Source organism: Canis lupus, chromosome 4 (genome assembly GCF_048164855.1).
Source record: "Canis lupus baileyi chromosome 4, mCanLup2.hap1, whole genome shotgun sequence".
Lineage (NCBI taxonomy): Eukaryota > Metazoa > Chordata > Mammalia > Carnivora > Canidae > Canis > Canis lupus.
The window spans coordinates 39,980,729-39,998,415 of NC_132841.1; the positions used below are offsets into that span (position 1 = coordinate 39,980,729).

The window sequence follows — 17,687 nt, forward strand, 5'->3', positions numbered from 1 at the left end:
CTTTGTTCACATTTACCAAGGTGTTACTGGTTTAATCCAGATGTCACAAAGGCCTCACCCCAGGGCCATCAGGTGGGTGTTCCTTGCCAGGTACAGTGTTTTTGCTGGCCCCACCACTCACTCACTAGGCCCCATTCCCACAATCTTACTTCATGCCTTGACCAAGTGAAAGCATCTAAGGTTAAGATCTGGGGCTTACTCAGATTATTGGTAATGTTCCAGTTATCTATTGCTGTGTGACAAACCAAATTTAGTGTCATAAAATAAACAACAATCATTTAACTCTTCTGTGGGCCAACAATCCAGATGACGCATGGTGTGAGTGACTTGTCTCTATTATATCTAGAGCCCTAAGGGGAGACTGCAATATCCAGGGGGTGGAATCACCTGGAGCCTTCTTCATTCACTTGTCTGCTGCCTGGACTGGGATGACCCAAAGACTGGCCCCAAAGTAAACTGAGAGCCAGCATCTACACTGGCTTCTCCATGTGGATTGGGATCCTCATAGCATGGTGGCCTCAGGATAGTTGAACTTACATGGCAGCTCAACTTTCCAAGGGCAAGGGTTCAGGAGAACCAGGTGGAAGCTGTACGGCCTTTCATCACCTAACCTTAGAAGTCATATAGAATCACCTCCACCATACTCCATTCATCAAAACAGTCCCAAGCCTTCAGAGTTTCAAGAGGAAGGACATGGAGCCTATGGACATAGATGGAGACAATGCCTCCAAAAGAGAAGTGTCAATGGACCCATGGCTGTGTTTCAAAACCACCACCGTCAATTACATCCACTGGGTAGAAAACAAGATTTCCTTCAGGTCTAGATTTTGGGGTATACCTCACTTGACTTACAAAACCTGGCTCTCTGCTCAAGCATGGAATGAGGTTCAGACCCCTTGGCATGAAAGTTAAAGTTCTTCACAGCCTGTCCCAGGCTGCCTTCCAGCCTTCTCCTCTGGCCATCTGTGCTTTCCCTAAACTGGCCGAGGACCTGTGACCCCCTCAGAGGGGCACACTTTTCAAACTCCCCAAAGGTGCCGTTGAGGCTGGCGACATCACTGGATTATTTCTCCAGAGGCTCAGAGCTTCCCAGAGGATGCTGAAACCCATCCGGAGCTCTGGATTCCTGGCCTGAGGATATTGTCCCCTGTCCTCCACTAATGACTCAGCCATCTGTTTTCCTTCCCTGAACTCTGCTCTGCTGGAAGCTGCACAGACACCCCAGCTGGGGCTTCAAAGCCAGGTGGTTTGAGTGGCCCTACGCATGGGAACCAGAACTGCTTGTGATTCTCTAGAATTCTCGCCCCAATTCATAACCATTCACAGGGCACGGACAGCTGAGCTGTCTGCTTCCTTGAAAGGGCCGCCTTTGAAGCCAGTGATGGGGGCACTGGATGGCCTCCTGAGTGAGCACCACACCCAGTGAGGAGGGGAAGACAGGGGCCACAGGAGGCCACACCCTGGAAGGGCCACTCTGTTAAAAAGAGCCATGGCCACTGCCAGGGGGGTGAAAAGTGAGACAAGAGGGAAGCACTTCCCCCATCAGTGACCTTTGGTCCCCAACCAAATGGATGACTGTGGGGCTGGAGAGGACCGAGAGTCTAGGAATTAAAGCCACATCTCATTTCACTTGATGAGCTGCAGCCTCATCTTTTCTAGAGGGGAAGAGACAAGTCAAATTCACAAGCACATAGGACACATGACACTCTGCACTTGGACTTGAGCTCCTGAACAGTACTTAGTGAGTCAAGCTCAAGTAAAATGAACCCCCGAGTCTAGCAAGAAGCCTTCTTTTCTGATTTATATTCATCTGCAGTATCCCTAATGTTTAGGGTTTTTAAAAACTTTGTATTTGGAAATCATTAGACTCTCAGAAAGTTGCAAAAATAGTACACAGGATCCCATCGACTCTTCACCCAGCCTCCCCCAATGGTAAGCAACATCTTTTGGAGCAGTAGTCTAAAATCAAAGGAGACTGCTGTGGATATACTATGGTTAACTAGACCACTGGCCTGAACTCTGCACCAGTTTTCACATGTTCATTTGTGTGTGTGTGTTTCTGTGTTATTTTATCCCATGAATAGACTGGTATAACCACCACTGCAATCAAGACAGACCCATTCCATGCCCACATAGGAAGTCCCTTATACTACCCCTTCACAGCCACAGCCCCCCACACCATCCTGTGGCAGTCTCTAATCTGTTCTCCATCTGCTTAGTTTTGTCATTTTGAGAATGTTATATAAATGGACTCATAGGCACATAGACCTTTGAGATCAGCTTTCTTCATGAAGCATCATTCCCATGACACCCTTCCAGGTTGCTGTACATATGGACAGTTTGAACCTTCTTATTGTGAGGAGTATTCTATTATAAGGATGTACTAGAATTTGATTAGTTGTTCACCCACTGGACGACATTTGAGTTGTTTCTGGTTTGGGGCTATTAAAGCCACTCTGAACACTTGTCTACAGGTTTCTGTGAGGATGTAAACTTTCATTTCTCTGGGATAAATGCTCAACTGAACATGTGGTTTTATGCTTTTCTGTTAACTGGCAAACATCTCCCAAGGAGTTACAATCTGCAAAGACTTCAGATTTTGTGTTTTAACACACTGTGGACTCACTTTTCTAAAGAGACATCATCTTGTTCTCACATATGTTTTGGAGATGGGTCTTCTTCCATAAAGAATTTGCATATGAGAGAATATCTACGTGTCAGTTTTATTCAAGAGATAATCATGCTATTCTCCTAACCAATTTGAAAAGTAGAGAAACGATAGGCATCACACCTCTATTCCGCACACAGTGATATTAAACTGGTTTTGTCTTTCACTCTACTAGTGGACTAGCTGCAGGCTTTCAGTAGGGTCCTGAGGTGAGTACAGAGGAGAAGATACAAGTGGGTGTTGGGTCTGGATTAGAAAGATGATGACAGTAAGGATGATCTAAGCTTCTGGATTCCTTGTTGTCAGACTTTTTAAAGATACATCAGAAAACCAAAGGGTAGAAAGTAGTTTTACCATGTTGCTATGGCAAGCTGCAGCAGACAAGGGGGTTTTAGATCTTTCTCTATGGGCTTAGGGAAAAAATTCACACTTTCATATTACATAATTCCGATTTTAAAATAAATTACAAAAAAGAGGAAACTTACTTAATAGGAAATTTGAATGAAATATTGTCAAAAATCTGAATGAGAATTTCCTTCCATGCATGTACCTTTCATGTCAGCCTGTAGGGTGATGTCCACCTTCAATCTCTTCTTTAATGATGAGTGCTTCAGATTTTTAAAAAATATTTTATTTATTTATTCATGAGAGACACAGAGACAGAGACAGAGACAGAGACACAGGCAGAGGGAGAAGCAGGCTCCCCACGGGGAGCCCAAAGTGGGACTTGATCCCAGAACACCAGGATCATGCCCTGAGCCAAAGGTAAGCACTCAACCGCTGAGCCCCCCAGGCATCCTGAGTGCTTCAAATTCTTAATAGTCATCACTGCCAAGAAGTTTTGCTTTTATAACACAAGTAGTTTTAAAAAGATGGTTTGGAAAATTTTGTTTTGTCATCTCAAAAAATTTACAGTGGTCAAAACTAAATTTAAAGAACCTCCTTTTTCTTTCATTTGGCAATTATAATGTAGGAACCTCATGGGATTTTTGAATATGGTCACAATTTCTCCATTATCAAGTATTTATGTGGAAGTAGGGGCCTCACGACAAGTCAGAAGTAATAAAGACAAAGGAGATGGGAAGGACGTTGAGTTTCCAGCTTGGCCAGTGACAGGGTAGGGAAGCTGTGAGAAGGTAATGAGGTTGCAACCCAAATAGGGAACACCAGTGGAGCTGGAAAGCTTTTGACATCCAATTTCTTTATCCTTGGTCAGTGGTCAGATTCAAGCAGGCATCCCACATTCATTCCCTGTGATAAGCCAAGGGTTAGGCTTAACGTCAAGGGCCAAATTCCAGACTTTGGGGCAATGTTAATCCCATTGGGGGCAATGTTAATCCCAGCAATGGGTTAAGACCAGTTCACAGTCAACTGAACAACTGGTGGTCAAAGTAAACCACAAGGCCAATGGGGCCAGGGGCCTTTATAGGGAAAGCTCTAGACAAAAACTGTTATGCTTTAGGCCATACTGATGTGGAGGGCCCCTGTCTGGAAGCCTTCTGGGGACAGGGATTTGCCTGCCAGTTCCCTTCCTCTTAATTTCTCTCTCCTCCAATACATAAGGGCTCTATGAGTAAGGACCTTTTGAGTTGCAAGTGACAGAACCCAAAGTAAATACGTTAATTTTGGGATGATCTAAATAGGAAGATCAGAGATACGGTTGATTTTAGGCATAGCTCGATCCTGGGACTTAAGTTATCTCAGGAGGATGCTGTCTGTCTCTTGGCTCTCTTCTAGACAGGCTCCTCTGAAGATAGTAGTTCCGGGATCCTTCCTAGGAGTTTGGCAATCCCAGCAAAAGAGAATGTTTCTTTCTGCAGAATTCCAGCAAATGTCCTAGGACTGATGCTTCATAGCCTAGCTTTGGTTATATGTTCACCCCCTCCCACCCTCGACTCTGTGGTTGGTTCAAGCAGGGCTGACTCAATGCCCATGCTGGGCATGTGACCAGGGCCTGACCAATCAGGACATCCTGGCTCCCTGGGCCACAGGGACTAGTGCAGGGACCCACTGAGGTATCTTCAGGAACTCTTAGGGGAAAGGCTTTTCAGGGACTCCAAGCTGAGTGGATATAAATCTGAAGTTGCCCATGGAGGAAGGGGGAAACCTGCTACCTGGTCAGAGTCCACCTCAGAAGAAAGGTACGTCGAGGGAAACGGGAGAGATCAAAGGAGACCAGTTCCTGACATTTCTGTTAGAGCACCTAGATCCAGCTGTGTCTAAAGACCTTACCACTAGGTGACAGTGAATTCCTTCTTTTTGCTCCTGTGGCTGTGTAGTTCCTGAAGCCCCAGTGCTGACCAAGCTCAGCAGGCATCCTCACACAGGGATCTGCTAACCCTGCACCCTCAACTCCACCATCTCCACCCTCCCCTTTAGATCATTACAGTTGCTGGGTGGGGTCTGCATTGAGGAACCTCTGCCCCCAGAACTTTATTGGCCTCTTATTCCTACTGTTGGGAGAATCCAGAGACTCTTGAGCCTAGTGGTCTGGGTTTGAACCCTAGTTACTAGCTGTGTGGCTTTGTGTGTATTTCTGGACCTTTCTGGGTCATAACTGCCTCAGCTGTAATAAAACTATTGGTAGAATTCATGAATGAATCTTACTCTTCTGTCCTTAGTGCCCAACACAGAGGGCAGCTGAAGCACCTATGCAGCATAATTCTGGAATGGATTGGGGGTGAAGTGGATTGAGGTCATTCATCAAGGCAGCTGGGAGCTTGCAGAGTCTAACAACACACCGCCCCTTGGTCCTTGAATCCACTGGTTCACAAATCTGTTCAGGTAATGGCAGAGAATGCAATGGCAGAGCCATCTCTTGCAAACTAAGAACTCCTTTCTTAGAAACTATGACATTTCTATCAGGACCCCTCCTGTTTTTCATACCAGTCAGTCAGATTAAAATTGATTCACCATTTCCTCATTTTCCAGTCCATACTCATTTGCTACTTTTTTTTTTTTTTTTTTTTTTAAAGATTTTATTCATTCATGAGAGACACACACAGAGAGAGGCAGAGACACAGGGAGAAGCAGGCTCCATGCAGGGAGCCTGACATAGGACTCAATTCTAGGTCTCCAGGATCAGGGGGTGCTAAACCGCAGACCCACCCGGGCTGCCTCATTTGCTACTTTATTGATTCATTTTATCTAGGAGCATTTTTTGCCAGTGAGCCAGACTGCCTGGGGCGGGGGGGGGGGGGGGCAGGAAGCAAAGATTTAATAATAGCAAAAAACATTTTATATTGAGCTAATTTTTCCCATTGACTTTTTTTCTTTTCCCCCTGGATGGTTTGGGAAAGATGACCAATTTGTCACCACCTGTTCTGCCCCACTCAGCTTTCTGCCATTTGAGAAACTTTACTCTATCCTTGGGCCTGATTCCGTGCCAATCCCAGCAACATCTTTACTTAACCACCATTTCCTCCAAAATAAAGCCCCAAAGAGAAAGAGGAATGAGGTCACTCCATGTTCTTCTGGGAATGAAGGCAGTGGTCATCAGGGTGACCTGTGAGCTCTTGGGTGAGTTTTTTAATTCCCAGCACACCTAAGAGGTCAATGCTGTTGAATGTCCCTGTGTTCCAGATGAGAAAACAAGAGGGGTGATCCCCACTCAGGGATATATGGCCAGGAAGACTGCAACTAGAACCCAGGCCTCTCTGCCACTGAAGGGCGGATCTGGGGCCCTGTGTATTGTAGCCCATTGAAAATGCAAGTTGACCAATACTTCAGGCCCTCAGGCTCTACTCTTGGGGACTGGGGTGGGTGGGAGTGGTGGGGGTTGGTAACACCCCACCTCTCCCTCACTCCAGCCTGCAGCCTTTCATTCCTGACAACTGCTGAGACTCCACGCTGGTATCTCTTAGATTAGCCCCCAGCTATTTTTATTCTGTTCTTGTTTAGGGAAGAAACACAGCTTGGGCAAGCCCTCAGTCAGGGCCCCAGGGAAGACCACCATTAGTCAATTAAGAAAAGCAAGCTTACTTTACATCTTTACATTTTACTATCTTTTTTTTTTTTTTTTTTTTAACTATCGTTTTTCCTTAGAAAAATATCCAAATTGGGTCACCCTGCCAAATTGCCTCCAACAGAACCTTCTGGCTTCCTAAATTCACCAGCATAATGTATCTGCCTTCCTTCAGAACCATATTGAATGAAGTCTCATCTCCTGAGCTAGTGGCAAGAGGTATCCAAGCAGATGGGCTTGATGAAGGGAAAAGGGAGCTGGGAAGGGGAAATGAGAGGTGTGTCTGGGAAGACAGGAAAGCTGGAAAGAGTTCAGCCAGACCTGGGAGGGAGAGGTCCCTCCTGAAGAGTCTCAGAGACAGAAACACCTGAATGGAGATGATAAAAGGTGGAGATGATAGAGATCTGGAGCTCACCTGAGAGTCTTTAATGGAGACAGAATTTTGGAATTATTGCCAGTGATTGTCTAGATGATTGTTAAACTGTGGGGGATATAGATGACCTTGTCTGTGAGAGAATATATACAAAGAAAAGAGGGAAGAAGCTCTAATAAGCCAGCACTTAAGGCTGAAGATTAAAAAAGAAGAGTGAGCAAGACTTGCCAGAGAATAAGAGGAAAACTAAGAGTATGGTTTTACAGAAGCAGGTTTCTGGAAGGAATCAATGCCCACCATGGTCAACAACTGCTAAGGATGGGGTAGAGGTAGGGGTAGGGGTAGGGGGGCAAACAGCCTTCAGATGAGCAGCCTGGAGGTAAATGAGGCCCCCAGTGGTGCTTGTTTTGATGGGAGAGTGACTGTAGCAGAAATCAGGGTGCAGTGTACCGGGAAGTGGGAGGTGAGGAAACAGACCATGTCACAGAAGTTGAGCAGTAAAAAGAAGACAGAGCTGTGGTTCAAGGGGGAAGGCACACTCTTCCATGTCCTGTCCCAGGTGCTCCTTCCCTCCACAGGTCCCCTATGGCAGCCAGTGCACAGGCACAATTTTCATTCTGTGCTGTCCTTAAAGGCAAGGGGGGCAGGGGACTACATGTCTGTGTAGTCCTCAGTTATCTAACACACAGTGGGAACTTGACAAATAGTAGATGTTTTTGGTGATGATGACAGTGATGATGACGATGAAGACAACAATGAAAAACACAGATTCTTGTAGATCAAAAAGTCTCCTGTTTGGGGGATTAAAAGAACAGACTCCCTAAGAAGTCTGACCAGTAAGAGTGCCTCCTCTTGTCTCTGGGCATTCCTCCTCAGTCTCATTTGCAGGTTCCTCTTTTTTGTCATTATTTCTTCTTTATCTATACTCAGATCTCTGGGTGATCTCATCCAACTTCATGGCTTTAAATCCCATCTATGTGCCCTCTTCCAAATTTGCACTTCTAGCCCTGACTGCTCTCCAAACCCCAGACTCACACATAACCACATACATACCTGGCATCTTGACCAGGGGGTCTAACAGACATCTCAACATGTCCAAAACCCAACTCTTGATCTCTTCCTCCTTTAGTTACTTAGGCCAAAAATTTCATAGTTTTGGAGCACCAGACTGTCTCACTGGAGAGCCAGTGAGACTAGATGGCTCTGACTAGATGGTAGAGCGTGCGACTCGATTTCAGGGTTGTGAGTTCAAGCCCCATTCTGGGTGTACAAATTACTCAAAAATAAATTTTTTAAAAAGGAATTTCATAGTTTTAACTCTCACTCCTTCAAGAATGATATTCATTGGGAACCCTGGGTGGCACAGCGGTTTGACGCCTGCCTTTGGCCCAGGGCGTGATCCTGGAGACCTGGGATCGAATTCCACGTCGGGCTCCTGGTGCATGGAGCCTGCTTCTCCCTCTGCCTGTGTCTCTGCCTCTCTCTCTGTGTGCTCTGTGTGACTATCATAAATAAATAAAAATTTTTAAAAAAAGAATGATATTCATTCCTTCAAGAAACCTTATCCCTATTGGTTCTAGCTTCAAAATATATCTAGAATATGACTACTTCTCATCGTCTCTACAGCTCAGCCAGGTATAAGCCACTATCATCCGCAACCTCTGCCACTGTCCTCCCAACTGGCCACCCTGCTCTGCACTTGTCTCATTCACTTTGTTATCAACACAGGTCATATCAAGTCACTCCTCTGCTCAATAGCTCCCATGTCCCTCAAAGAACAAGCTCAATCATTCCAATGACCTACAAGACTTTTTGTAATTTTGTCTGATCTCCCAGGCTACTTCTCTACCACTCCTCACACTCTGCTCTAGCACACTAGCTTCCTTGCTATTCCCCCATCTGTCATGCTCAAGTGCATGCATACATTTCTGATGTATGGGTTTATTCCCGACATCAACAAGCAATTCTAGCAATTCTGACACCATCTACTTGGTCATCAGATCCCACAGGTTAAGAGCTCAGTCCCACAAAACTGTGGCCCCCCCCACACTTCAGCTACCCTTACAAGTCTAGGTTGTCACGGGTGCTTCTGACCAACAGGCCACAGATGGGGGAGGTCCCATGAGCACCTATTCCCTGGGTTTAATTAATTCATTAGAGAGGTTCACAGAAATGAAGGAAACACTGTATTTACTATATTATCAGTTTATTACAAAAGGATATAACTCAGAAAAAAAAAAAAAAGGATATAACTCAGGAACAGCCAGATGGAAGAGATGTCAGGGCAAGGTATGAGGAAAGGACGCAGAACTTCCCTGCTCTCTCCAAGTGTGCTACCCTCCCTCAATCTCCACATGCTCTCCAACCTGGAAGATTTAGGGTTTTGGGAGGTTTTTGGGAGGCTTCATTACACAGGCATGACTGATTCAATCACCAGCCATTGGTGACTGAACTCAATCTCCAGCCCCTCTCCCCTCCTCTGAGATCCACTGGCAACCAGCCCCAATCTTGGTGCTTTCCAAAAGTTGCCTCAGGAATGCAACAACAAAAAAAAAACCTTTATCACTCTCATTGCAGGAAAGTCCAAAGGTCTTAGGAGCTCTGTGCCAGGACCGGGGACAAGAAATATATATTTCTGACTCTAAATCACAGTATCACAGATGCTCCCACTATAGGCCTTTGTACTAGCTCTAGCTGGCCCCTGCATGGAACCCTCCTCCCTCAGAAGTCCACATGGCTAAAGTATCTTTCTCCCCAACAAGACTTTGCTCAGACCTTACCTCCTCAATGAGGCCAACTCTGACTATCCTATTTAATATAGCAAACCTATCCCCACACCAACATTCTGGGTCTCTATTAGCCAGTTTCACTTTTCCCTAAAACACTTATGTTCTAACAGAATGAATGGCTTATTTAGTACGTTAATTGTTTATCATCTGCCCACCTCCCCCCACATATTGTAAGTTCCAGGATGACAGAGAATCGTTTTTGTTTTTTTTTTTTTTCCACGGACTGTACCCAATACAGTGCCTGGTACAAAGTAGGTGCTCAGTGAATACTTGAATGAATGATGTCTTGACAGCTGCTTTATACTTTTAACTCCTTGACTGTCATCTAAGCAAAATGTAGAATACAAGTTTGCCTTACTGTTAACAGTGAAAATTAAAATCATTTATGAAACATCTTACAGAGACTATATAGGTAAGCTTTGTACATTTGTTATGTTTGTTTGTTTAAGTCTGGTAACTGGGAAAAAAAAAATCCTTAAGAGCATTCCATACAGACTAACAGAGTCCTAAACATAGCAAGACCATAGAGCAAGTGTGAACACTGACCCCTCACGGTTGAACATGGAGATGGCTGCTTTCTGCCCAGTCAGCCCACTAGGGGATGACTGAATCCTGGTGGCAGATTGGGGTTGCAAGATACAACGCTATTGATGACATTTCAAATTCAACCTATTTGCAGAAGGAAGCAAGTTAAAGAATAGTCAAGGGAGATGTTTTAAGGAGTACAAAGCCCACACATTCCCATATTGTAAGGAGGATGTTGACAATTAGTGGGAAGTAGTAAAGAAAAATGTTAAGACAAGAAAATCCTAAATTGATAACATCCATCTGCTGCACTTACAGCTGGAATCTGAGTGGGAATTTCCCATCTGTGCTTTATTCTCAGCTTTAATTTGACTATAAATAAGACACATGCATGCACATTTTACATTGCCTTCTGAGGCCAGAAATTGTTTAAGGATGATATATATACATATATATAGAAGTGTGTATGTGTGTGCGCGCGCACACACACACACACACACACACACACACTTTAACTTATATTCTACTCATGAAACCAGTCAGTCTGAGGTATGCAGCCAATATCTTACAAACTTGGTCCCATGGCGATCTGGCACTTCATAACTAAAGTCTTAACTGTGGACACCCTCTGTTCAAACAGATCTAAACAGAACTGATGGCCCGGCCAGCTTTCACTGAAGCCTGTTTGCTGCAGGGAACCTCAGGGCCCAGAGTCCTGGAGGTGACCCCATTTGGGAAGCCCACTGTTCAGTCACACAGAAGCCGTACTTTTTCCTTTACATTCTTGTTTGATTCTCATGTTGACTCTACAAATATCTATATGGACTATCATCCCCACTTTACTAGTGGGGAAACTGAGGCTTAGTGACAAAAGGAAGTTGCCCATGGTCACATGGTCCCTTAGTAGTAGAGCCAAGACTCAAAATCAAGGTTCAAATTCCATGTTCTTTCTGCTTTCCCCTCTGCCTCCACATTATACCTCCCAGGGCCTTTGGGGCTATAAATAGTGGGGAGGCTGGGATTTCATGTGTGAGACCAGCCAGGCCTATAGCACAAGGAGACACTAACATCTCCCAGCCTGAGCCCTAGTATCCCGCAGGCCTCAACAGAACTCAGGCCCAGACAGGCCTCAGCTTATCACTAGCCTCACTCTCATGGTTATATTTAGCTCTGGACCTAAAGAGAAAGACACGGGCCAGTCCCCAAGACATGGCACATCCCCAGGCCAGGCCCATCACTGTACATAGAATGAGAAGGATGTCTTCCTGAGCTTTCTCAGATGTGGTGTCAGCCACCTCCAGTGGGGGTTTTTTGTAATTTGCTTTTTTAGAGCCTATGAGATCTTGTTCTTCTTGTTCCCTGAGGGCGGAACCACAGCTGCTTTACCAAGTATTTGTAACAGTCAGCAGTGTCTATAATACATTGCATGTGGCTGTTGCTTAATAATCCTTTGTTGAATGAACAAATAAATGATCTGAGTTCATGTCCTAGATATCTGGACATCAAAAACAGGACACAAATTCCCAGGAGGATACCTTATAAATCCACATGCATTTCATTCTATTAAATATAGTCAAGTTTATTCAAGGAATGGACATGAGTTTTCCTTAACCGTCTCCCCACTTTCTTCTTCCACCAGATCTAGCATTAAGGCTACAGCAGAAGTAGAGAGGGATTAAATCCTGAAGGCTGGCCTCTGTGTGCCCCTTGTGACAGCCATATGCACTATGATGGCTTCTGGAGTCCCTGTGTCCTGTAGGTGTCCCAATGACAGGCCTCCCTCCTCTTGTTCTATTCGCCCTTTACAGGCCAACCAGCTGCCTGGAGAAAGCTGGAGGGCTGCGTCTGCAATCAACCTGCCGAGCAACTGGAGCAGGCCACAGAGGTGTACACTAGTTTGGCAGCCTGGGGGAGAGCTCAGGAGCATGGACAGATCCTGACTCTGGAGTATAAAGGGCCAAAGCTGGTAAATTCAGATCTTACAAAAATGGAAAGAGCCGCTTTTTTACAATATAGAGGACCGTAGCAAGGAAAAGGGCCAGGGCAAGGAAAATGAGAAGCTTGTCCGTCAGCTCTCGGCGATTATATTTTGTGATAAGCTTCCGTCCCAACTGGATGGTCCCTGACATGGACTTAAACTCTTCATTTGCATCCAGGATAGTCCGGGAAGAATTGGCTGGAACAAAAGAGGGAGGGAGCCTGACTCAGAGACTGTAGAGCACCAAATCCAAAGACTTTGCTCTGCTGCCTGGGTTACCAGCAAAAAACACTGCAATTTGTAGCAAGTTCCCCTCAGCCATAAGCAAAGATGTAAAAAGAGATAATCCAGAGGAGCAAAGAACAAGCATATTATAAGGAAAGCACCTCCCTACATCCCATCCAGCTCAGAGTGATATGGTTTATATACAATGTCATAGGGCCACTACTACACATTCTCCAACATGAACATCACTAGGGAAAAAAGAACAGAGTTCCTTTCCTGACAATCAATCTCAGTTTTCTAAAGTAGGCAGGTGAGAAGAACCACCAGCCCCAAAATGAACCTGGGTGATTATTGTCAGGCACTATGAGGTTTTTTTGAAGGCAGAAGCTAGGAGTTACCAAGATTTTCCACCTGAGGTATACACTGCCAGGACACCTGAGAGCCAGATCTGCTCTACGTGGGATCATAACAAGTTGGGCTGGGCCCTGCCACAAGCCCTCACACATATCAGTGCTTCAGTCCTGGGATACTGTTGCAGTTTTAAAGATATCACATCTATGCTCTGGCCACTGTATGAAATCTAAGGGGAGGTACATGTGCTTTAAGGAGTCAAATTTACTTCTGAGTATGAGTATCTGAGCCTGACACTTGGGTAATAAATAGGTCTACCTGGCGAGATTCTCCCACAAAGCCTAATATCAGAACATCCACAGAATAAAACGTGCTGTTAAGTGGAAAAGTGGAAAAGTGAGGTGTGAAAACCCATATTGAAAATTCCATTTATGTAAGAAAGAGGGGGATAAACGATATTTAATTTGCTTTGTGCTATACATCTGTGGAGGATCCCAAAAGGACATAAAAGAAACTGATAACAGTGATTGCCCCTGGGGAATAGACCTGATGGCCAGGGATTAAGGGGAGGTCTGAAGAGAGAGCTATCTTTTTATTTCTCTCTTGTACTGTCCAGGGCTGTACAGCCCCTAAGCACACGTGGCACTTGAGCAAGAATATATGGCTAAACCAAACTGAGGTGTCTGTAAGTGTAAAATACACACATGATTTCAAAGACTTAGTATGAAAAAACGAAGGCAAAATATCTCAATAGTCTTTAATATTAATTGCATACTGAAAAGGTAATATATTGTATGTAATAGATTAAATAAATTCATAGGTTTCTTTTTACCTTTTTTAATGGGCCTACTAGAAAATTTAAAGTTAAGTATGTAGCTCGCATTTTATTTCTACTGGAAAATGCAGGCCTGGAGGTTTTTTCCTTAACCATATAATATATATTACCTTTTCACAAAATTGAAAGTCAGTAAGTAAGTAAAAAGAAATTATCAGAGGAAACAGAGCATCTATAATATAAAGACAGATGAGGGGGAAAAATAAACACTCAGATAACAAAAATCTTTCTCGGCCCTTTCTCCATGCCTACTGCCATTCCAAAAACCTAAGAACCTGTTCAAAAAGATATAATAGGTCTTTCTTTTTAAACTTCCTATTATAGCGAATTTTAAAGCATCACCAAAGTAGACAGAATAGTATTGTGAAATGCCTTGTGCCCAACACCCACACCCAAGAACCACCAATTCCCTGGCACTCCTGTCCCCATACTAGTCCACCCAATTCCAGCAAATTCCAGATATCATATCCCTAATATGCTTTAAAAAAAAAAAACTGTAGTCCTAGTAGGCTTTTAAATCAAGCTGAATTTGAGAGCTGTAAGGAAAGGGTTAACAACTGCATTCTTCTTTTTTTTTTTTTTTTTTGCATTCTTCTTTAACAGCTTTCTCTCCTACAAAATGGGCCTCAAGAACAGCCCTCAACACCCCAGAAGCCATCAGCATCTGTGCACCCTTCTCACCACTTAATTGTATCATCTATTTCTGATATGTATGTATATGTGGGGGGGGAGGTATCCTGTCACCAGCATCAAAGCAGAAAAGTCCTCAACTCAAAGGCTAGGTGGCCTCCTATTTTGCACATTCTCCAAGGCCTATCCCAAGGCTTGAGTTCTGCCCCCAGCACGTATGTAGAGGAGGTGACTGGCTGGTTTTGAGCCTAAATGCCCAGTTAAGTTTCACACACAGGGGCTGGCCTTAGGGACAAGCTCCCTGTTCTCCTTTTGCTTCCGCCTGTTTGAATAGTGCACTGAAAAAAAAAAGTGGCTCAAAATTACAGATTCTTTTTAGGGGTGATAATGGTATCGTGGTTTGGCTATGTTTGTTTTTGTTTCAAGAGTCTCTTATCTTTTAAAGAGACATATTGAAATATTTATAGATGATGTCTGTGATTTGTTTCAAAGAAATCCAGATGGGGGCACAGGATGGGTGGAGCTGAAACAAGACTGGCCATGAACTGACAACTGCTGAAGTTGGGTGGTGGGTTCGTACAATCTGCGTACCATGACACTTTTGTCCCTTTATAAATCTTCCAAAACTATTTCAGAGAGTAAACACTCTCTTCTGTTTTCTTATGCAGAGGACCCTGAAAAGGGCCAATTCTCTTCTGTATCACAAGGGAGACACCACGGGAAAGCTGCTGGAGAGAACCAGATACTCAAGCACCTTCTTTTGTGGCCTCTGATTGCATCTTTTAAAAGGAGCTTACAGCAAAAATAACACTGGGGAGTATTAATTATAAGCTGAGGCCCTTGCAGACTAGCCAGCAGCCGATACACTAAAACATCTTCCCAAGCAATGATTCCCCAACCTGCCTGGCCACATGGGTCCACAGAACTCCAGAGGAAAAAAAACAGATGCCCAGGCCCTTCCCCGAGTCCTGCTAGCACCTACTCTCCAGAAGGCCTGGGGATCTCGGCTTTTCACATGAGACCTTGGGAATGCTTCTGCTGGGGAAACATTTTGACGGGGGTGTGCAGATCTTGTAGTACAACTATAAAAACCAAAAAGAGAAGTAAGAGCAACATATCCCACCCCGGGCAATACCACAGTGTTGAAGAAGTGAGAAGCCACACAAGTCAGTAAGCTTGGGGATGAGGGTGGGGATGGGGACAAAGGTGGGAGAGCATGGTGGCAGGTGCCAGGACAAGGACTCTGGAACTGAAGTCTCTGGGAGAAGTTTCTAACTCCTGATCTGGCTTTACCTAGCGTCTGCATGGCTTCCTCGCTCTGCTGGACCTGCTGGGACATCATTCTGCTGATCCCCATGAGGCTCTCCGTGATGGCACTGGATGTCTGGGCCAGGCTCTCTTTGGTGGTTTTCCTAAAAGTCCAGAGTGGGATAGGCACGTCAACAAAAGCTGGCTATAAGACAACGCCCGTCTTCAAATGCAATCCCATTTTTTTAATCTATCAAAATAGCATATATATTTAAGTATCAACAATCACAATCAATGCCAGCAAGGGTATGCTGACACCACACTCCTAAAGACTGCTAGTAGAAATGCAAACTGGCAATCTGGAAATAGTATTAGGAGCCTTAGAAACATTCATGCCTTTGGCCCAATAATGTCATCCCTGGGAATCTCTACAAAGGAAATACCCAAAATGTGGACAAGGCCTTATGTCCTAAGGTGTGCCCTTGTGTATTATTTACAATACTGACAAACTAGAAATGCAAACACACACAAACGGGGGATCAGCCAATACAAGGGAATACTAAGTACTCTTGAACCTTTGTTTAAAGAGTTTTCTAAAACAAGCAAGTCTTTGTGCTAGAATACTATGTGAAGAAGAGCAAGGCGCTAAGTTTTATATACGGTAGAACTCTGTAAAAAAAAAAAATGGTGGGAGGACACAATATTTATCAAAATGTGTACAACACAATCACAGTATAGTTCATTTTGTCATCGACACCTTTATTTTACCAATTTATTACAAATAAGCCAGTATTTCTTTCATACTTTAAAAAATATTACCTATATAATAAAATTAAGTACCAGTTTTACACTGAAAACAAGAAGGGCTTCCCTACACAGGTTTTGCACCTTGCCAATTGCTATCTGTTCTATCATTAGGGCCCAGAAAGACAAAAAGACAGATACCTTTGCCTTAAGAGGTCTCCTCCCTGGAGAAGTTCTGCTTTCTCTAGATTGTCGATAGCAATTTTGCAAGTGAGATTAGCCTTCCTCCATGAGGTCTGATTGCTGGAATCAGAAGGGTCTTGCATGAGTTTCTGTCAGATCAAAGAACAGAAGTTCTTCCTTCTGGCAAGGGAGTGATGGGAAAGGCCTCCCAGAGTGGCCTACAGAGTCATCCATCTCTGCCTCCCACCATTTCCTCCTCTTGGTTGCCCCGGCAACTGCTCCAGCTTAGGCTACACCTCTGGTCTCACCCTGCCCAGCCGCCTGTAGCTGTCCCTTTCCCTCCAGGGCAGCCAGAGGGAGCAGTCTGGCCACAGTACTTACTTCTGTGCTTACAGCCAGGCAAGGGCTTCAGACTTCAAACTCACCTTGGGCACTTGAGGCCCTGTTCTGTCCAGTTACCACTAACATTTTACCATTTTACCATGTTCTACCTTGTGTACTAGTTGGTTCCATTTCTTGAGGACCATGTCTCACTCATTTTTGGATCACTAATACCTAGAACAACAGTCTCTGGCCCATTAGCCAATCAATAGATATTATGAGAAGTAGAAAAATCATAGGAAGGCAGTTTTCCTCAATATTTAAGTTTTTATTTTAAAAAATTTTATTTATTTATTTATTTATTTATTTATTTATTTATTTATTTATTTAGGAGAGAGAGAGCAAGAGCACGGGGAGGGGCACAGGGAGAGAGAGAAAAAATCTCAAGCAGGCTCCATGCTCAGCACAGAGCCTAACACAGGGCTGGATCTCGGGACCCTGAGCTCATGCATGACCTGAGCCAAAATCAAGGGTTGGATGTTCAGCCTACTGGGCCATCCAGGTGCCCCTAAGTTTTCATTTAAATTCCAGTTAGTGGGACTCCTGAGTGGCTCAGCGGTTAAAGCATCTGCCTTTGGGTCAGGGCGTGATCCTGGAGTGCTGGGACCGAGTCCCACATCAGGCTCCTGCGTGGAGCCTGCTTCTCCCTCTGCCTATGTCTCTGCCTCTCTCTCTCTCTCTGTCTCTCTCATGAATAAATAAATTAAAATCTAAAAAAAAAAAACAAAAAACAAATTCCAGTTAGTTAACATACAGTGAGTGTAATATTACTTTCAGGTGTACAATATAGTAA

The 17,687-nt window shown here is 44.3% G+C and overlaps 1 protein-coding gene across 4 annotated transcripts in view; it reads right to left on the reverse strand.

Moving 5' to 3' along the window:
• BNIP1 (BCL2 interacting protein 1) overlaps positions 1-17,687 on the reverse strand; it is a 49,821-nt gene that overhangs the window by 24,755 nt on the left and 7,379 nt on the right. For 2 of the 4 annotated variants that reach the window (XM_072824120.1, XM_072824121.1), the window contains exons 4-5: positions 16,532-16,633; positions 15,632-15,750 (exon numbers count right to left, since the gene is read on the reverse strand). In XM_072824120.1, the coding sequence (XP_072680221.1) occupies positions 15,632-15,750; positions 16,532-16,633 (221 nt within the window). Of the gene's footprint in view, positions 1-9,969; positions 12,496-15,320; positions 15,421-15,631; positions 15,751-16,531; positions 16,634-17,687 lie in introns of those variants that run through there. The other 2 variants (XM_072824122.1, XM_072824119.1) reach the window with 2 other exon arrangements.